The following is a 14604-nucleotide window of genomic DNA, read 5'->3' as shown; positions in this document are numbered from 1 at the left end:
CTCAAACTCTAGTAAATGCGAGACCTATTGCATACCCAATAGGTCTCGCTTTTGGGACCTTATAAGTATTTAGTTATGCAGCACAATATCCTTGGTGCAACAACATCAACCGCTGCATGGCTAAACACTTATAAGGTCCCAAAGGCGAGACCTATTGGCTATGCCTATGCTTATTTGCAAATCGTTGTTTTTAGTTATGTTCGTCGTATTGTGTCAACTATGGTAAGCCAGAGCTACAACTCATAGAATGCATATTGTTGTTATACAAAAAAATCTGTGAAAGGAGAACTGTGCCCTTGCTGATGACGTTATTTGGTACTTCCATGATCCTACACTACCTATTTGTGTGTGGCAATCAGGTCTCCTGATTCCAGAGCTAACAATCTGACCACTCCGGTCATCCTCAGCAGTCGAGGCTACTTGTTGCTGGCTTCAGCTGACCGGCTGTACAACGGTGGATCAACACGCAGTGATGTGTTAATAATTGGCACTCGTATGCCTCTAAATATGTCATTATTATGGTATTGATGGACAGATGAGATGCAAACACGTTTATCTGGGGGCGGCCTCCTGATGGCCACACTGGGCCGAGAGATCATGAAAGGAGGAGCCATTCGGGAACCCCCGTTGTTGACAGTACAGTTTGAGCAAAGATACCTTTAAGAATGTCAACTTCCCAGATCTCAGATCTATCCAGGAATAGCTCACCAAATCTAGAGTTTTTCTATGAATTCTTTGACCTGTTCTGTTTTTCTAATTATAAAAGTGGGTTTACAAGTACCAGAAAAAAAGAAAACAGCTTGCCTGGATAAGCGACCTGCTTGCGCATAGACCTAGAAACATTGAGAGTAGGGAGACGACCGAGGCCAACAAACACAATTCGGCAAAAGAAAATAATTAAAGACTAAAACACGCCGAATGATACCACTGAAAAGTCCATAAGGGTTGAAAAGCAAACAGGAACATGTTATAGAAAAAGTAAGAACGGAGGGATTTATGATAAGTGCTATACTCTATACTGACCGTAGGTATTCTTGCCTCCTTTGCTGGAAGTCTGTGGCAGGATCCAGGGTGGATTTGAAGCAAAGAGGTTGTCGTTGGCCTGCTTCTTTCCAAACAGCCTGGTCAGGGTCCCGGATTTGGAGTGGGTCTTCTTCATGGCGTCAGGTGCTGTGGGCCGGATCTGGGGTGCTCCGGGCCTGCTCCTCTAGCAGGGCATGCTGTGGCACTGGGGGCGCGTGGCGGCGGCTCTATACTGATGGGCACAGGTGGAACGTGTTGGGCTGGCCCATGGGGGAGGAGAGCAGGGAACACCCATCCCTCTTCCTGCAACACTGAAACTCGCACAGGTAGGATCTACCCTGCCCTTCGAGGACAAAACTGCCCTCCTCCCAGTTAGAGCTGTCAAGAGGAGCTGCCCCGTCACTGTTTTCTGCCAGAGAGTGGACTTTGGGAGGATGACGCACCTGGGAACACCTCCGTGAAAATATTTCACAGGGGCTGCAGCACTGCCCTGCAAATTATGTCCGCAAAGCACGAACGGATGCTCCGTAGGGAGAGGGCACCACAGGGGTGCTGCTGTGCAGTGTTGTCGCACAGATTCACGGAGGATAAATGTACTAAAAGCGATGTCAAAATGGCGTGTGAACTGGGGTTCTGTTATACAAATCCTGGCCCTACACACCATCGCTACTGCAGGTTGGGAATAAGGCTGTTCTTGGGGTGCTGCTGCCCTCTCACAGAGCGCCTGTCCTTTCAGAGTGTAGAAGTGCCATGCCAACAGTACGGTGAAAGTAACAAAGGTGCTGCTCCTGCTCCGCTTTTCACCACGAAAGCCCTGGTAACGAGAGTTAAGGTAAACCGGTGCTCTTAATAATCCTGCCGGGCACAATGAGCTAAAAAACAACTGGAAACAAGAAGAGATATATATCTTACTCCTGGCGGTGATGTGTTGTCCCTCAAGTGCACCTTTGTGGTCACCCTGTGAGGTGCTGCTGTACGTTTGCACGTGTGCCTCTGTGTTGGTTCACTAGTGCTGCTGCGCCTTGTTTCAGATCATCAGCAAGGAGCTGGACGGAGCAGAGCAAACAAGCGCCATTACTCATCAAATCTAAAAACACACAAGCCTGGCTTCCGGGCCATTTGTAGCAGAGTTTAAAAACACACAGGTAGCTGTTGACTCTAAGAACCCATCCTTCTGAGGCGGAAGGAGTGTAATGGGCAGTGATATCTGCTCTCCGCTGAGATCAGCGATCCCGCGTTGCAATTAAACGCCCAAACAGCGGACAGGTGACGCGCTCATTCCTGTCGGTTCACTCCGCTTGCCTTACCTTTCCCCTAACCACAGCCTCTCTGTAACTACAGCAACTGCCTGGGCCACATTCTTAGCTGCTATCGCGGCCTTCTCACAACGAGGCATTGTTAACAAACGCAGGACACTCCATAAAAAAACCAGACGTTGCAAGTGTACTGCATGCACGCCTAACCACATGACGGCCTATTGGTGTCTATTATGTGCACCAAGCGCGTAATAGACACCAATAGGCCATGGGGAGAGCAGTGGCCTAATTTTAATAAAAAGACACACGCAAAGGCCAATCTGGTAGCAGAAAAGGAAATGCACACGTACAAGCGTGTGCAATTCCTAGGTCAGCTACCAAACCCCGTTTTTCCCTTACAAAATGTCCCGCGCTGCGCGAGCACTGCTGCGCAGTGCAACGCTAGGCGCGAGACCTAAAAACATGAAGCAGCTGGGTTCGGCCTATTTGTTTTGTTGTAATAAACCTGGGGTGAGGCCTGTTAAAATAAATAACTGTCTTGTTGATTAATTGCTAATAATTTCCTTCAAGCAATCTGAAGGGTATTGTGAGACTTTGCAGAGACGTTTCACGAGCTCTTGTGTTGAACTTGACAAAAAAATAGTCTGTTATCTCTAGGCCTGGGCGTAGTTTGCGAAGTAGCACTTCGCGAAGCTACGCAAAGTGAAGTTCGCACTACGCGAGCTACGCGTAGCACTTCGCGAACTGCGTAGTACCTTGTTCGCACTGTGCCAGATGTCGTTTTCAATGATTGCACAGTGCGGACAAGCAACCGGCACTGTGCAATCATTGAAAATGGCATCTTGCACAGTGCGAGCTGTAGTTTTCTGCTGCTCGAGTAGATTTTTACTCGAGCTTCAGCTTTCTCAACGCGAACTGGTAGTTTCTCATCGCGAGCGGTCGCGAGCATACGCGACCACTCGCAATGAGAAACCTGACCTCCTCAAGTTGGGAATCTCGCCGGGAGGTTTATTTTCCATGCTCGCGATCGCCAACTTGAAGTTGCTGATCGCGAACAAGGAAAAAGTCTTGCCGGGATGTCATTTTGCTTGCTCGCGGTCGCCAACTTGACGTTGAGGACCGCGAGCAAGCAAAAAATGACCGCAGCACTACGCAACACTACGCTACGCGTGTTCGCACTGTGCTACGTGCAGTTCGCGTAGTGCGAAGTAGCGCGAACTTCGCAAACTACGCGAGCGTAGCGTAGTGCTTCGCCCAGGCTTAGTTATCTCTAGGATATAAGTAAAAATAATTGGAAACCTCAAAGAAGCCGATTAATATTAACATAAATGGTATGCAGTGTGACTTGTGGAAAGCGGCGAGGAGTAGTCTGCCTCAGGGTAGAGTTCTCAAACAACTTGTGTAAAAAATGTTTTTTAAACGCCATTTTAAGGAGCATAAATTACTGGCAGTGTTTGTGTGGGTGGGAGGGGCTTGGTGGTCCAAGAGAGTGTCCACGCTGGGTCACTGGCACCAGAGCGAGGAGAGTGCACTAGTCTAGGAATGTCTTAATGTAGAATTATATTAAGCAGCCCTCCCTTAAGCTGTTTCTGGTTGAATGCAAATAGCACTCAAATTAATGAGCGAGGAGTTAAGGGAGACTGAGGACGGCATATACCTATTGGAACTATTTGCCACATAGAGATGACTCATGACTGTGATGTTATTTTATGGTGTATTTTGCCCTGTGAACGTATGCACCATGGTCCTTGCCTGGCTTCACAGAGGGCATCTGGTTTTGCTGAAAAATGCAGAATTAATAACCTTGGTGGTCCTTAGCATTAGTATGAGTTCCTAATAGTAGCGACCGGTGTCATCATTTCATGCTAGACACGGATGCCAGCTTCTCAAAATACCAACTAAAGGTTTGTGGTCATGGTTCTATGCCCATTCAATACATGGCCTATTTGCTCGAAATTTGGAAGACCCAATGCTGTTATCATTGAAATGGTGGCAGTTTTATGGGTAAATCTCAGCTGTGTCCACACAGAGGAATTTTAGCTGCTCTGTAGTCTTCGAAAATGCTGTTCAATATATTTTTCTTTGTTCCCCATAGTTAGTATTCACTGTTGACTCTTGAACATGGTACGAGAGCCTGTCTCTTTTTGGACTTTTAATTTCTAGAGCTCCTTATCGAGACACATAGTCTCTGAATTTCTTGTGCGCTTTTTGCATGGACAGATTTGCACACCAATTTGTGGATTCAAGTTGTCTTTGCACATTGAAATAAAAAGACTTGTTTTAATTTAGCTCTGCTTGCTCCATTTTTGTTGTGTCTAAATGACAGGTATGCTTTCATATAACACTATTGTCTAATCATATTCAGTATGTATCTGTCCGGTTCAGTAAGCATGCTGTATTTTTACATGTCCCGCTTGTTCAGCATATTATGTGCAGAATTAGCTTGTAGATAATTTTCCTATAGTATATAATATGAGAATATATGCAAAAGCTTAGTTTAGTCCACACACACATACGCTGTGCTTGGTATATTTGTGTGTGTGCTGTGCACAAGAACAATATAATGTGTCCATATTATTAATGTTTTCATTTGATGCCTTGAATGTATATTATGTAGGGTGTGTGCAATACTGTGTGTGTACATTGTGTTTGCCTATCAAATGGCGACCGGCCTACCAAAAAACATCATGACCCCTTAACGACCCCCACACGTCCCTTCAGCCAAGCCCAGCCGCACCACTCTCAAAGTTCACCATCCGCCACTGATGTGGCTAGATTTGTATTACATATAGAGCAAGAGTTTAGACTATTAAACCAAATAAGAGTTTTCCATACAGCAGACACGCGCATTTGAAGTGATCTTGTATGCGATAAAGAAGAAAATGGCGTCTCAGTGAATTAAAATACTTGCCCAGGATCACCTAAGTTGAAACCAGTTTCTGGGTCAAGAGCATAATAATTAGTTCAAGTAGATTATTTAAGTCACTAGAACTGCAGGTCTAGTAAAATATTTTGTTTTTTCAAGGCCTGAAGTCAGAGTTTGAATCATTGCACAATGTCTGCAGAGCCCGGTGAAAACAAAACTGATGAGTCATCTTCCAAGGAGAGTAATAACTAATTCGTCACTATGGGTATCTAAGCAGCTTAGGGGACAAACATTTCTTGCTTCCCAAACACACACAAGTACAGAATCCTGCTGCTGTTGTCTGTGGTGCTTTTTCTTCAAGAAGATGAAACCATTTCATTTAATTGTTTTTCTGATTGGAAGAAAGAATTATGTTCCTTGGGCTCTAGCTCTGAGGCAAGTCACACAGTATGTCTTTCCTGTTTTTTCTTTACAGATTAACTCTTCATTACCTTTGAAAGTTTGGTTTGTTTCTGATGCCGTTCCTGTTGTTCTAGGTTAGTGTTTATTTTAACATGTTATAAATTAATTTCTAAACTGAAAGTAATATGTATTTACACAGACTTAACATTTGTTATTTACCTTTTAGGAGCTTTATTTAAAAGACATTAAATGCCAGATAACCCCATGCTGAGCTAGATAGAATATTCTGACAGGTATTTAAATAGGGTTCAATTACTAAAAACTTTTACTTTAATATTTACTCTGATTCCGTTGAGAAAGCCCAAGAGAGGACTAGTGAACAGTAAGTAGCATTCGCGTGAAATGAGCAGTGTGGGAATAACAAACTGTGCTGATATTTTGTTCTCTGATTTATATATACAAAATGTGTGTGTGTGTGTTTGTTTGTGTCTGTGACAGATATAGTGAAATTGTGGTCAAGCGGTTTTAACGTGCCCTGTATACCAAAGTCCAATTTTATGCGTCCTAGAGAATCTTGCTGGGTTGTTGGTGATGGTTGAAGTTGGCATCAGTCCTATGAGGAGAAAGCCTGAATGTGTGTCTAAACAATAAATCATTTTGTGATTACCATCAGTGTCCCTGTAGGTCTATTTCAATTTTGTTGCTCTCCTCTCTGGTCATATTTAACCCTACCCTAAGCCGTTCAACTATAATTAATGAGGATGTCCTGCAGCTTCTCCGTTTATTATGCAGTGCAATTTCAGGTCGTCACACCGTCACAGTACATTGTGCACGATGAGACCCTGAGATCCAGCCCTGTCTTGCATTGTGCACTTCTACTCACCACTTCTGGCCCCAAAGAAGGGCCATGCTTTAATACATCCGTTGTTGGCCATTCTTCTTGTGTCTTTGACCTCCTTGTACATCTCTCCTTTAGCCAGTTTCATCTCTTTCCTTGTCTCTTATTGCATTCTCAACCCCCATGCAAGTTCAGTCATTGCTTCTCTATCAGTCTGCGTTTTCATCCCTCGATCTCCTTGCTCCAGTCTTACTCTAATTCTTGTCCAACCCTTTACTGCCCCAGTCTTTCCATTCATCCCTTTGTCAGACAGTGCCCTGTCATTGACTTCCATTCAGGTTGCCCAATGTCGCTCTCTATTGTCCATCTCAAACTTTCCTCCTCAGTGTCAAACCCTCATTTCCACCCTATGACCCCGTAAGAGTTTTGTTTTCACCTATTGCATCCAAAAGAGACGTGACACACCCTGGAAACAGCGTTTCTCCTACCTGGGATTTTACATTTCTCATCTAAACTTCTTTTTGGCACGTATTGAAGAGGGCGTGACCACTGAACAAGGCACTAAATGAACCTATTATTGTGCGTTAGTTACAAGTGCGGATATGTTGTTCCGCCTTAACACTACCAGATCCCTGACACTGCACAGTCTCATCACCACCCTCCCCTCCTATTGCATGTTGGATCCTTTCATGTCATGCATCAATTCATCTACTGCTCGCCTTCAGCCTGGAAACAATAATTCAAAACGGTTGTTGACCCCCAAAACAGATCTTTATTTTTAAAGCATCCCTGAAACATTCACGGAAGTTGTAAGATGACAGAAGAATGCAAACAACCTATTGATACAGCACTAAAATGAGTCGAGGACCACCCCAGAGGGCAGGGAGGGCCAGCTACAAATCCCTGCAGAAGCACTGTCATCGGTTGCTCCATCGCTTCAGAAGAATTTCGAGAGTAAATTGTACTTTTGACAAGAAGGGCACGAGAGTCGGACAATCTTTATTGGGCACGGAGTCATGGGGCACAGTACCGTGCTATCCTCTGCCCCCATGAATTCCAATTATCTAACAGCGGCTATTATCTAGGTCCAAAGTTATTGAATCCTTTAACTTTCTACCATCTCTGCTTACTTCACATGAGTTCTTTCCCCGTTGGCACAGGTGGGCATTGCGGTATCACCAACTTCCCTTTCTATTGCCTAGGTGTAGGTTTCAGAGCACCGGGGCACGGCTCTGGGTCGCCCAGCATGGAGCTGAGCACTGCTGGTGCTGCTGCGGTCAGGGATTGTCCCCGTGTCTCCTCTCCTTTGTACGGTGAGCGCATGGTAGAGTCCCACACTTCCGAGGACCTAAGAGATCCCATCATGTTTAATAGTAAACACCCCCCATTAGTGCACTGATTGGTATATTCCTAAAATGAAAAAAAAAGTTCAACGTGAGACTAAGGGCCATATGTACAAACACATTTTTCCATTGACACAGAATGGGTAGATCCCATTGATACCTGTGGCCCCAACAGTTTGCCATGCGTTTCACCCGTGAGGGACAACGATTTGTATTGCTTTAGACATCTAGCCATCATAAGCCCGGCTGCTCCGGTAGACATGCTGTGTGACTTCGCCTCCCTTTCATAGTGTCCTTTAAAATGATGTGGAAAATCATTTTAATTCCCTGGCCTCGCTCCCTTTCCTTTACTAACAACTGTAAGTGCGTAGAAACAAACCTTAGCTGCTGCATAACAAGTAGATGTTCATGAAATCCGCTTCCCCATTTCCTAAACATTTTTAGAATGAGCGTTCATAGATAGATTATGCAAGTTAGGTACTGCCTTTTCTCTAGTAGGAGCCAGCACAGACCGATTGGTGTCTGTGGGGGAGAGCTAGTCATTGGAAAGTGAAAAGCCTGTCACGGCATGTACACCAGAGTCCGTCTGCGTGTACTCTCAACATTCCACTTCGCGCTCAGAAAACAAAACTTTATGGATGCAATTATTTGTATCTGTATACCTGGTGTATGCCTTAGCTCTGCGGATCTGGCTGGTGGGGGAGGGATGCACGTGCTCCTTTTCTAAGTGCAATTGCTCATTTATTTTAAGCCACTACACTTTTTGACGTTCTGGGAATTTATTTCGAAGGCATAAGTGCTATACAACCTCTTCACAGTGTCTCGTATTACATAGTAACATGGCAATAAAGTGCTTATGTTTTTTCGTAAGATTCTTTGGGGTTATTTCCGGTCCTGTGACCCCTTTCTAGTGCCATAGTCCTTTCTATGCACAGACATTTCACGTGGCCTTGAAAGCAGCCATCCCTTGACCATTCCTCTTCTTGCATCAGCACCACAGAGCAGGCGGCCTGAAAGCATGGACCTACCCTCGAGCAGTGAGGCTAGGAACAGAGTGCCGTCCAGGAGTGTCGTGGTGCTCCTCGGTGTAAATATATCTCGACCCCACAATTTACGCGTGTTTACACCATGCTTATGCAAATCAACCAGACTTCATATATTCATGTATAACTCAGATGTGAACTGCCTGGTACCCCATAATGCCCAGCCACTGCTCAAGGAACACAGCAGAATGAAATACTTTATTTTGAGTGGCACTCTATGGCTTCGGGTAGTAAACGTAGAACATAAATAACTCAGTTGCTCCAGCCTTTAATCACAGGAATGGTGTTGGTGCTATGAGATGTGCGCACCGGTGCTTGGGCATGCCCTGAGATGGGAGCCTCGGTGACCATGTACCTGACGAGGTGGAATGCAGGGTCCAGTGTATTAAAAGACGGCTGCGCTCAGCAGGGTCTAGGAGTAGGAACGGCGAATTCCCTGTCATTCCACCATGAACGCCCTTGAAGTCAGGACAGCGGCTCTGGCGGCTCTCCTTCGACCCGGGAATTTGTGGAGTGACACAGCCAAACGGCGAGGAGCGCAGCGCTTCCTCTGTGGTTTGCCGGTGGCAATGGGAAGCGTGGCTGCAGTGGGCTTGCGCATTCTACCATCGCTTGTGAACTTTTCCAGCTCAATCAAAGATTTTTGGGAGAATGGAGTTATTATTGATGTTGCTTTTAAAGGTCCATTTTGTGTCCATTTCCTCAAAGTGCGCCTTTTTGACAGAAAAGAAGAAACGGAAATGAACCGTGACTGCCCATCTTTGCTGTCCCATCCCAATTCCATCCCACAGCCTCCCGCTTGCAGCAAGTCCCTCTCCCAAGCAGCCGGTTCTGCATGTATAGTGGTGAACTGAGCACTGTTCAACAACGCTTTAACAAAATTAATCAAAAAACGACCCATCATGTCAGGAAAGAATGTTCCATGGGATTCGCGGATCTCAAGTCTATTTCGGGGGGCATGACCAGAGTGCAGAGATTGGCGTCTGGAGGTTCCTCTTCAGCGAGACAGTTCAGGGCTACCTCATTTTCATAGCAGAAGGAGTTGTGACCTGCGAGTGTGTACTTTCTCTCTGCGAGCTCCTTAGCGCTGCATGTAGGTGTGCTGGGCACCTCGTAGGTTCTATGGAAGTGGTAGTAATCAACCTCGTAGTGGTTGCGCTTCTCAAAGAGGACTGGCTCAAAGCGGTAGCCCCAGAGAATCTCATTGGGCAGGTAGGAGCTACGACACTGTGTGGTCATCGCAGTTGCTTCCACCATGCCCTCCAGGATCACCACCAGCTCAAAGTCCGACGCCTCCAGTTCGGCCTTGGTAAACTCATATAAGGGGCTTTCCTCATCGATCTGGTGAACAATGGTGATTGGAGAAACCAGGAAAATGCGGTCCGTGCCACTGTCAAACCCAACGTTGATATCTGTGTTGTCAAGAGGGATGTACTCCCCTTCAGGAGTGATTCTCGGCTGTTAGGGAACAGGGATAGGAGACAAAAGGAAAGAACAACAAAGAGTGAAATAATAGTTATTGCAAACCGAGTACACAAACCTACACAAGAAAACACATTTGCATTAGCATCAGCTTACAATTAGAAAGCAACACATTATCTGCTTTCCAGAAATTGAACCTTATTTAGCAAACAAATTGTTTTAATTGTAGGTGGCCCCTAAGTAAAGCAGGCATCTAGCACAAGCTAAGAGAATACTAAGTTGTGTACCTGAGGGCTGCAGGAGTGATGAAGTGGAACTTTCCTAGCAGTTGTAGAAAAGTGTGACTTATTTATTTTTTCCACTTCAGGAGGAAAGGACAAGGTACTGAGGCTTGCCAATGCTGGTCACACAACAGGTGGATCCGAAAACCCAATTCATCCCATTTGGAGCTTTTTTTCTGCACTTAAAATGCATCAGCTGAACCTTGCGGTAAGGTATCTGGCCTTGTGGACCCTTCCCTCCTGGCTACAGCTTCCAGCATTTCCCACTGGAGGATTTTGAGAGACAAAACAAGTGACTAAATCCTAAGGTAAAACCCTGGAATGGGTGAGCCCGTAAAGCTATCTCAGCAGCAAGGCAACCTTGGTGGTTACAAAATATTGGTTTGTTTCTGCTCTTAGTACCAAACCAAATGGCTTCAGTGGGAGCTCGATGGCAACATATTTAACTTTGAGGAACTCTCACTGGTTTCAGCTTTGGAACTTGTAGGTCTTTGAGCCTGTTTTAGAGTTTGGTGAATGGGATACTCTGTCACAAATGTGATGGTATCTCATTCGCTCTGTTGAAAGTGCATTAAATCCTATGGCACTTGTAATACGGCGGACGGGATATCCATTTGCGAATCAGTGTCCAAACCACCAAACTCTAAATCACCCCTCTTGCCAAGCATGACCTGCTTTGTGTATGACCTCAGATCCATTGCTATTGATGAAAACACGTGCCTAGGTCCCGGTCCAGAGCATTATTATGTTGTTTTCATGGCTTTAAAGTTGTGGGACTGCTATTTATGCATTGCTACTAGGGTGTGACCAGAGTTTTACTAAGACTGCTTTAGAGGACTACCCAGGGAGCATTTAATAAGTTGGTGAGAGTTGTCCCTTGCCAAATTATTAAAAGATTTACTGACATCTAATTTAATTTCACATGATAGCGTTTGTCCCATCTTTTGTGATCCCCAAAACGCTATAGTGGTTCAAGCACAAGTGCATTTGGCAGACCTAGAAGCAGTGCATTGACTTCTATATCCCCTCTGGAATCTTTGTATAGGAGAAAGAGCATCTTGTTCCTCCAAGGGAAGTCTTAAATTGGTTGTCACTGGAATAAGGGAAGGGGTGGATTCTAAAGTGCCTAATATATAATGGTACACATTTCTAAGTAACTGTGATCTACTTTATAACAAAGTGATTTGGGAAGTGGTAACACATTTTTAACATGGGTATTCTACATTAGAGATCCTGCTAAAAAGAAATTCAGGCTAAGCCATCTTGTGGATTATTGACATGACTTAGAATTTCCGTCTTTGACCTTAGACAGTAATAAATAGTGAATGCCAGAATTGTCATAATTTTAAATGTGTATAATAGACACTGTTTAAAAATTAAGAATTCTCCCATCCTACAGAAGCTGGAAAATTTCCAGCGTGAAATACTTTTTGATACAGAAATGTAGGAGATAACATTTTGCCTATGGTAGATCATTTGAATTCCCCATTTGAGAATGATTGCCTGCTGCCCCATAGATATTAGGAAGTGATTTGGAGTTTCAAGGCCAAAAATACTCATGCCACCAAAACTTCTAAATGACTTAAGGCTATCTTAATTAAATTTGGGTTAAGTGCTTTAGATGTGAGATTCCCTCCTGACTCTTCTGCTAGAACAATCTCCTAGTGAGGCCACGCATTCTTCTGTTAAGACTTTATTATGATGGAGATTGAGATTGGTCATTGAGGATTTGAGAGTTGAGGCTAGGGATAAGGGAGACCATCATCCTGTGATTGCCATCTTTGTAAGGGAGCGAAAAGTATTTATTTTATGAACCAGTTTGAGTAGCTTTATCGCAAATACCAATAGAACTAGATAAGGTGGAGTAATCAAAAAGCTACATGCAAAAAGTGGCTCAGAACATTTTCACATTTTGGAGCAATTAGATAAAATTACTGGTCCATCTTGATAGTCCATACATTTATTTGAGAAATTATTAGCCAAAATTGGTTGTGAACTTTCTAGAGCAATTACAGCCAAAAAGAGTTCTGGTACACAAGGATAACATGACAGGGATTGTATGTTGGCCTAGACTGAGCTACTTGAGGTCACAAAATCACAACCAAATTGAAGAAATATTTACTTACCCCTAAAACGGTCTTAATATAAAATACTACTAAAAACAAAACAAAAGATAGATATATCAGAGAGCAATGGGAACTTTTAAGTCCGACTGTGTGAGTAAATATAAAGAAAGGTTTAAAAAAACTCCTGTAATATATGACAATGCCATATCCCATGTAATGTGTAAATCCGACACTTTCAGGCCTTTATTTGGATAAAGAGATAGCAACTGCTGATGGTAATTCTATTACTACTCCAGATATTATGCATGTGAATATTTCATTGGCCCTTTTCTCAGTCTGGGAGGTCTATTCAGCTCTTATGCTCAAAATAAGACTAAACCTTTAGCGCAGGACTTTATCCCCAATGATTTCTATCTCCATGATATTGAACTTTAGGGAGCCCCATTAGCAACTTCATTTAATCATATTTTGAAAGAGCGGGGAGTCCCTGCTTTCTAGAAAGATGCAGTTATCATCACCTTACATAGAAAGAGGATAACAACTCTTATTGTATATATAGCACAATCTTATTTTTGATTGCTTAGATAAACTTTTTTGCAAGCTTTTTAGATTCTGATTACGCGGCAGCCATACTGAATTCCGGTCTACCTAGTCACAGCTTGGTTCCTGTGCGCATTTTCCTGGGTGCATGTAGGAAATCGGGTTACTATTTGAGGGTTACTGGTTGAGGGGATGCCCTACTCAAGCAGCAGCCACCTTTCTTGTGATGGTGAAACACAAGAAAGCCACAAATTTATCTGCGATCAACGCTCTGATAGCTGGGCACAAAAGCAGTCTGGCTTTACGTAGAGACAATGTGTAAAGTATTTATGCAGCACATAAACAGTAATAAAGTACAAACACAACACAAGAACAATCCTACACCAATTTAGAAAAGTAGAGTAAAATGCAATAAATTATTTGACTCCAAAATGGCAAAAATCCAATTAGTAGTACTGGTGATATGCAATTTTAAATATTTATGTAAAAGCACAAAACCACCTGTGTGGTTATTCAGTCGTGCTGGAACGGGAGAAAGTCACAAGTTCAGGCCTACCATAATGGGGCACAGGTCAGATACTGTGACCAATTTAGGCCTGCTGAACCAAACACCTTACATCCTAGTTGCAGAGAGTTGGAAGATCCCGAGTTAAGGATGTGTCACACACTTGTGGTTGCAATGAGCTGCGCGCTGCGATGTGCAGTCCTGCGACGAGGATGTTTCGTGCAGCAGCGATTCCGGGGAACTGTGGGGCTGCAATGTGAGGTCCTGCATTGCGGATGAATTGTGCAGCTGTGGTTAAGTGGAGTTGTGGGTGGCACAATAAGTGCTGCAGGCCCACTAGTAGTATTTAATTTACAGGCCCTAGGTACATGTAGTACCACTTTTCTAGGGACTTAAAAGTAAATTAAATGTGCCAATTGGGTGAAAGCAATTCTTCCATATTTAAGGGAGAGAGGGCTAGCACTTTAGCACTGGTTAGAAGTGCAAACATTGGAGAGTTGAAGGTAAAAAGTTAGGGGAAAACCACACTAAGGAAGTCAGATCCAACAGTGCAGAAATACTGGACCCACTGGCCAGCTGGTAATTCTAGCAGGTAAAAAAAAAAAAATATATATATATATTTTTTTTTAAAACAAATTTTATTGTGTTAAGCCACAAATATTCTGCAGAGCCCTGAAATCCAGAGAACGTCTGCCACATATATGATACAATAAAAGCATTGACGTTTATGCTTTACAAATTATAAGGCAACATGTAATACAACAGAAGAAAAGCAATAAACCCCCGCCCCCACCCCCCCAATGCACTGTCAATCTACCCTCAGGTAAAAATATTTTTGGCATTGGCTACAAGTGGCACCAAATCTTGTCTCCAGATCTCTAAGAATAATTTTCTCTTTGGCAAGGGGAAGCATGCAATTCTCCACATGAAAACTATTCTACCATTTCCCTCCACTACCCTCCAGTCTCACTCCTGCCACCTCTGTCCAGCCGGCGAATGCAGGGCTCCTATTTACTACC

The 14604-nt window shown here is 43.9% G+C and overlaps 1 protein-coding gene across 4 annotated transcripts in view; it reads right to left on the bottom strand.

Moving 5' to 3' along the window:
* Window positions 1–7149: 7149 nt before the first annotated feature.
* The window catches only part of KCNJ14 (potassium inwardly rectifying channel subfamily J member 14), a 270227-nt gene continuing 262772 nt past the window's right edge, over window positions 7150–14604 (bottom strand). For all 4 annotated transcript variants that reach the window (XM_085616444.1, XM_085616446.1, XM_085616443.1 and 1 more), the window contains one exon: window positions 7150–10229. In XM_085616444.1, coding sequence (XP_085472570.1) covers window positions 9672–10229 — 558 coding nt within the window. In that variant the 3' untranslated portion in view covers window positions 7150–9671. The remainder of the gene's footprint in view (window positions 10230–14604) is intronic.

The sequence above is a fragment of the Triturus cristatus genome, chromosome 7 (genome assembly GCF_964204655.1).
Source record: "Triturus cristatus chromosome 7, aTriCri1.1, whole genome shotgun sequence".
Classification (NCBI taxonomy): domain Eukaryota; kingdom Metazoa; phylum Chordata; class Amphibia; order Caudata; family Salamandridae; genus Triturus; species Triturus cristatus.
The sequence above is the reverse complement of the archived record's forward strand: the minus strand, read 5'-3'. Positions and strand labels throughout refer to the sequence as shown.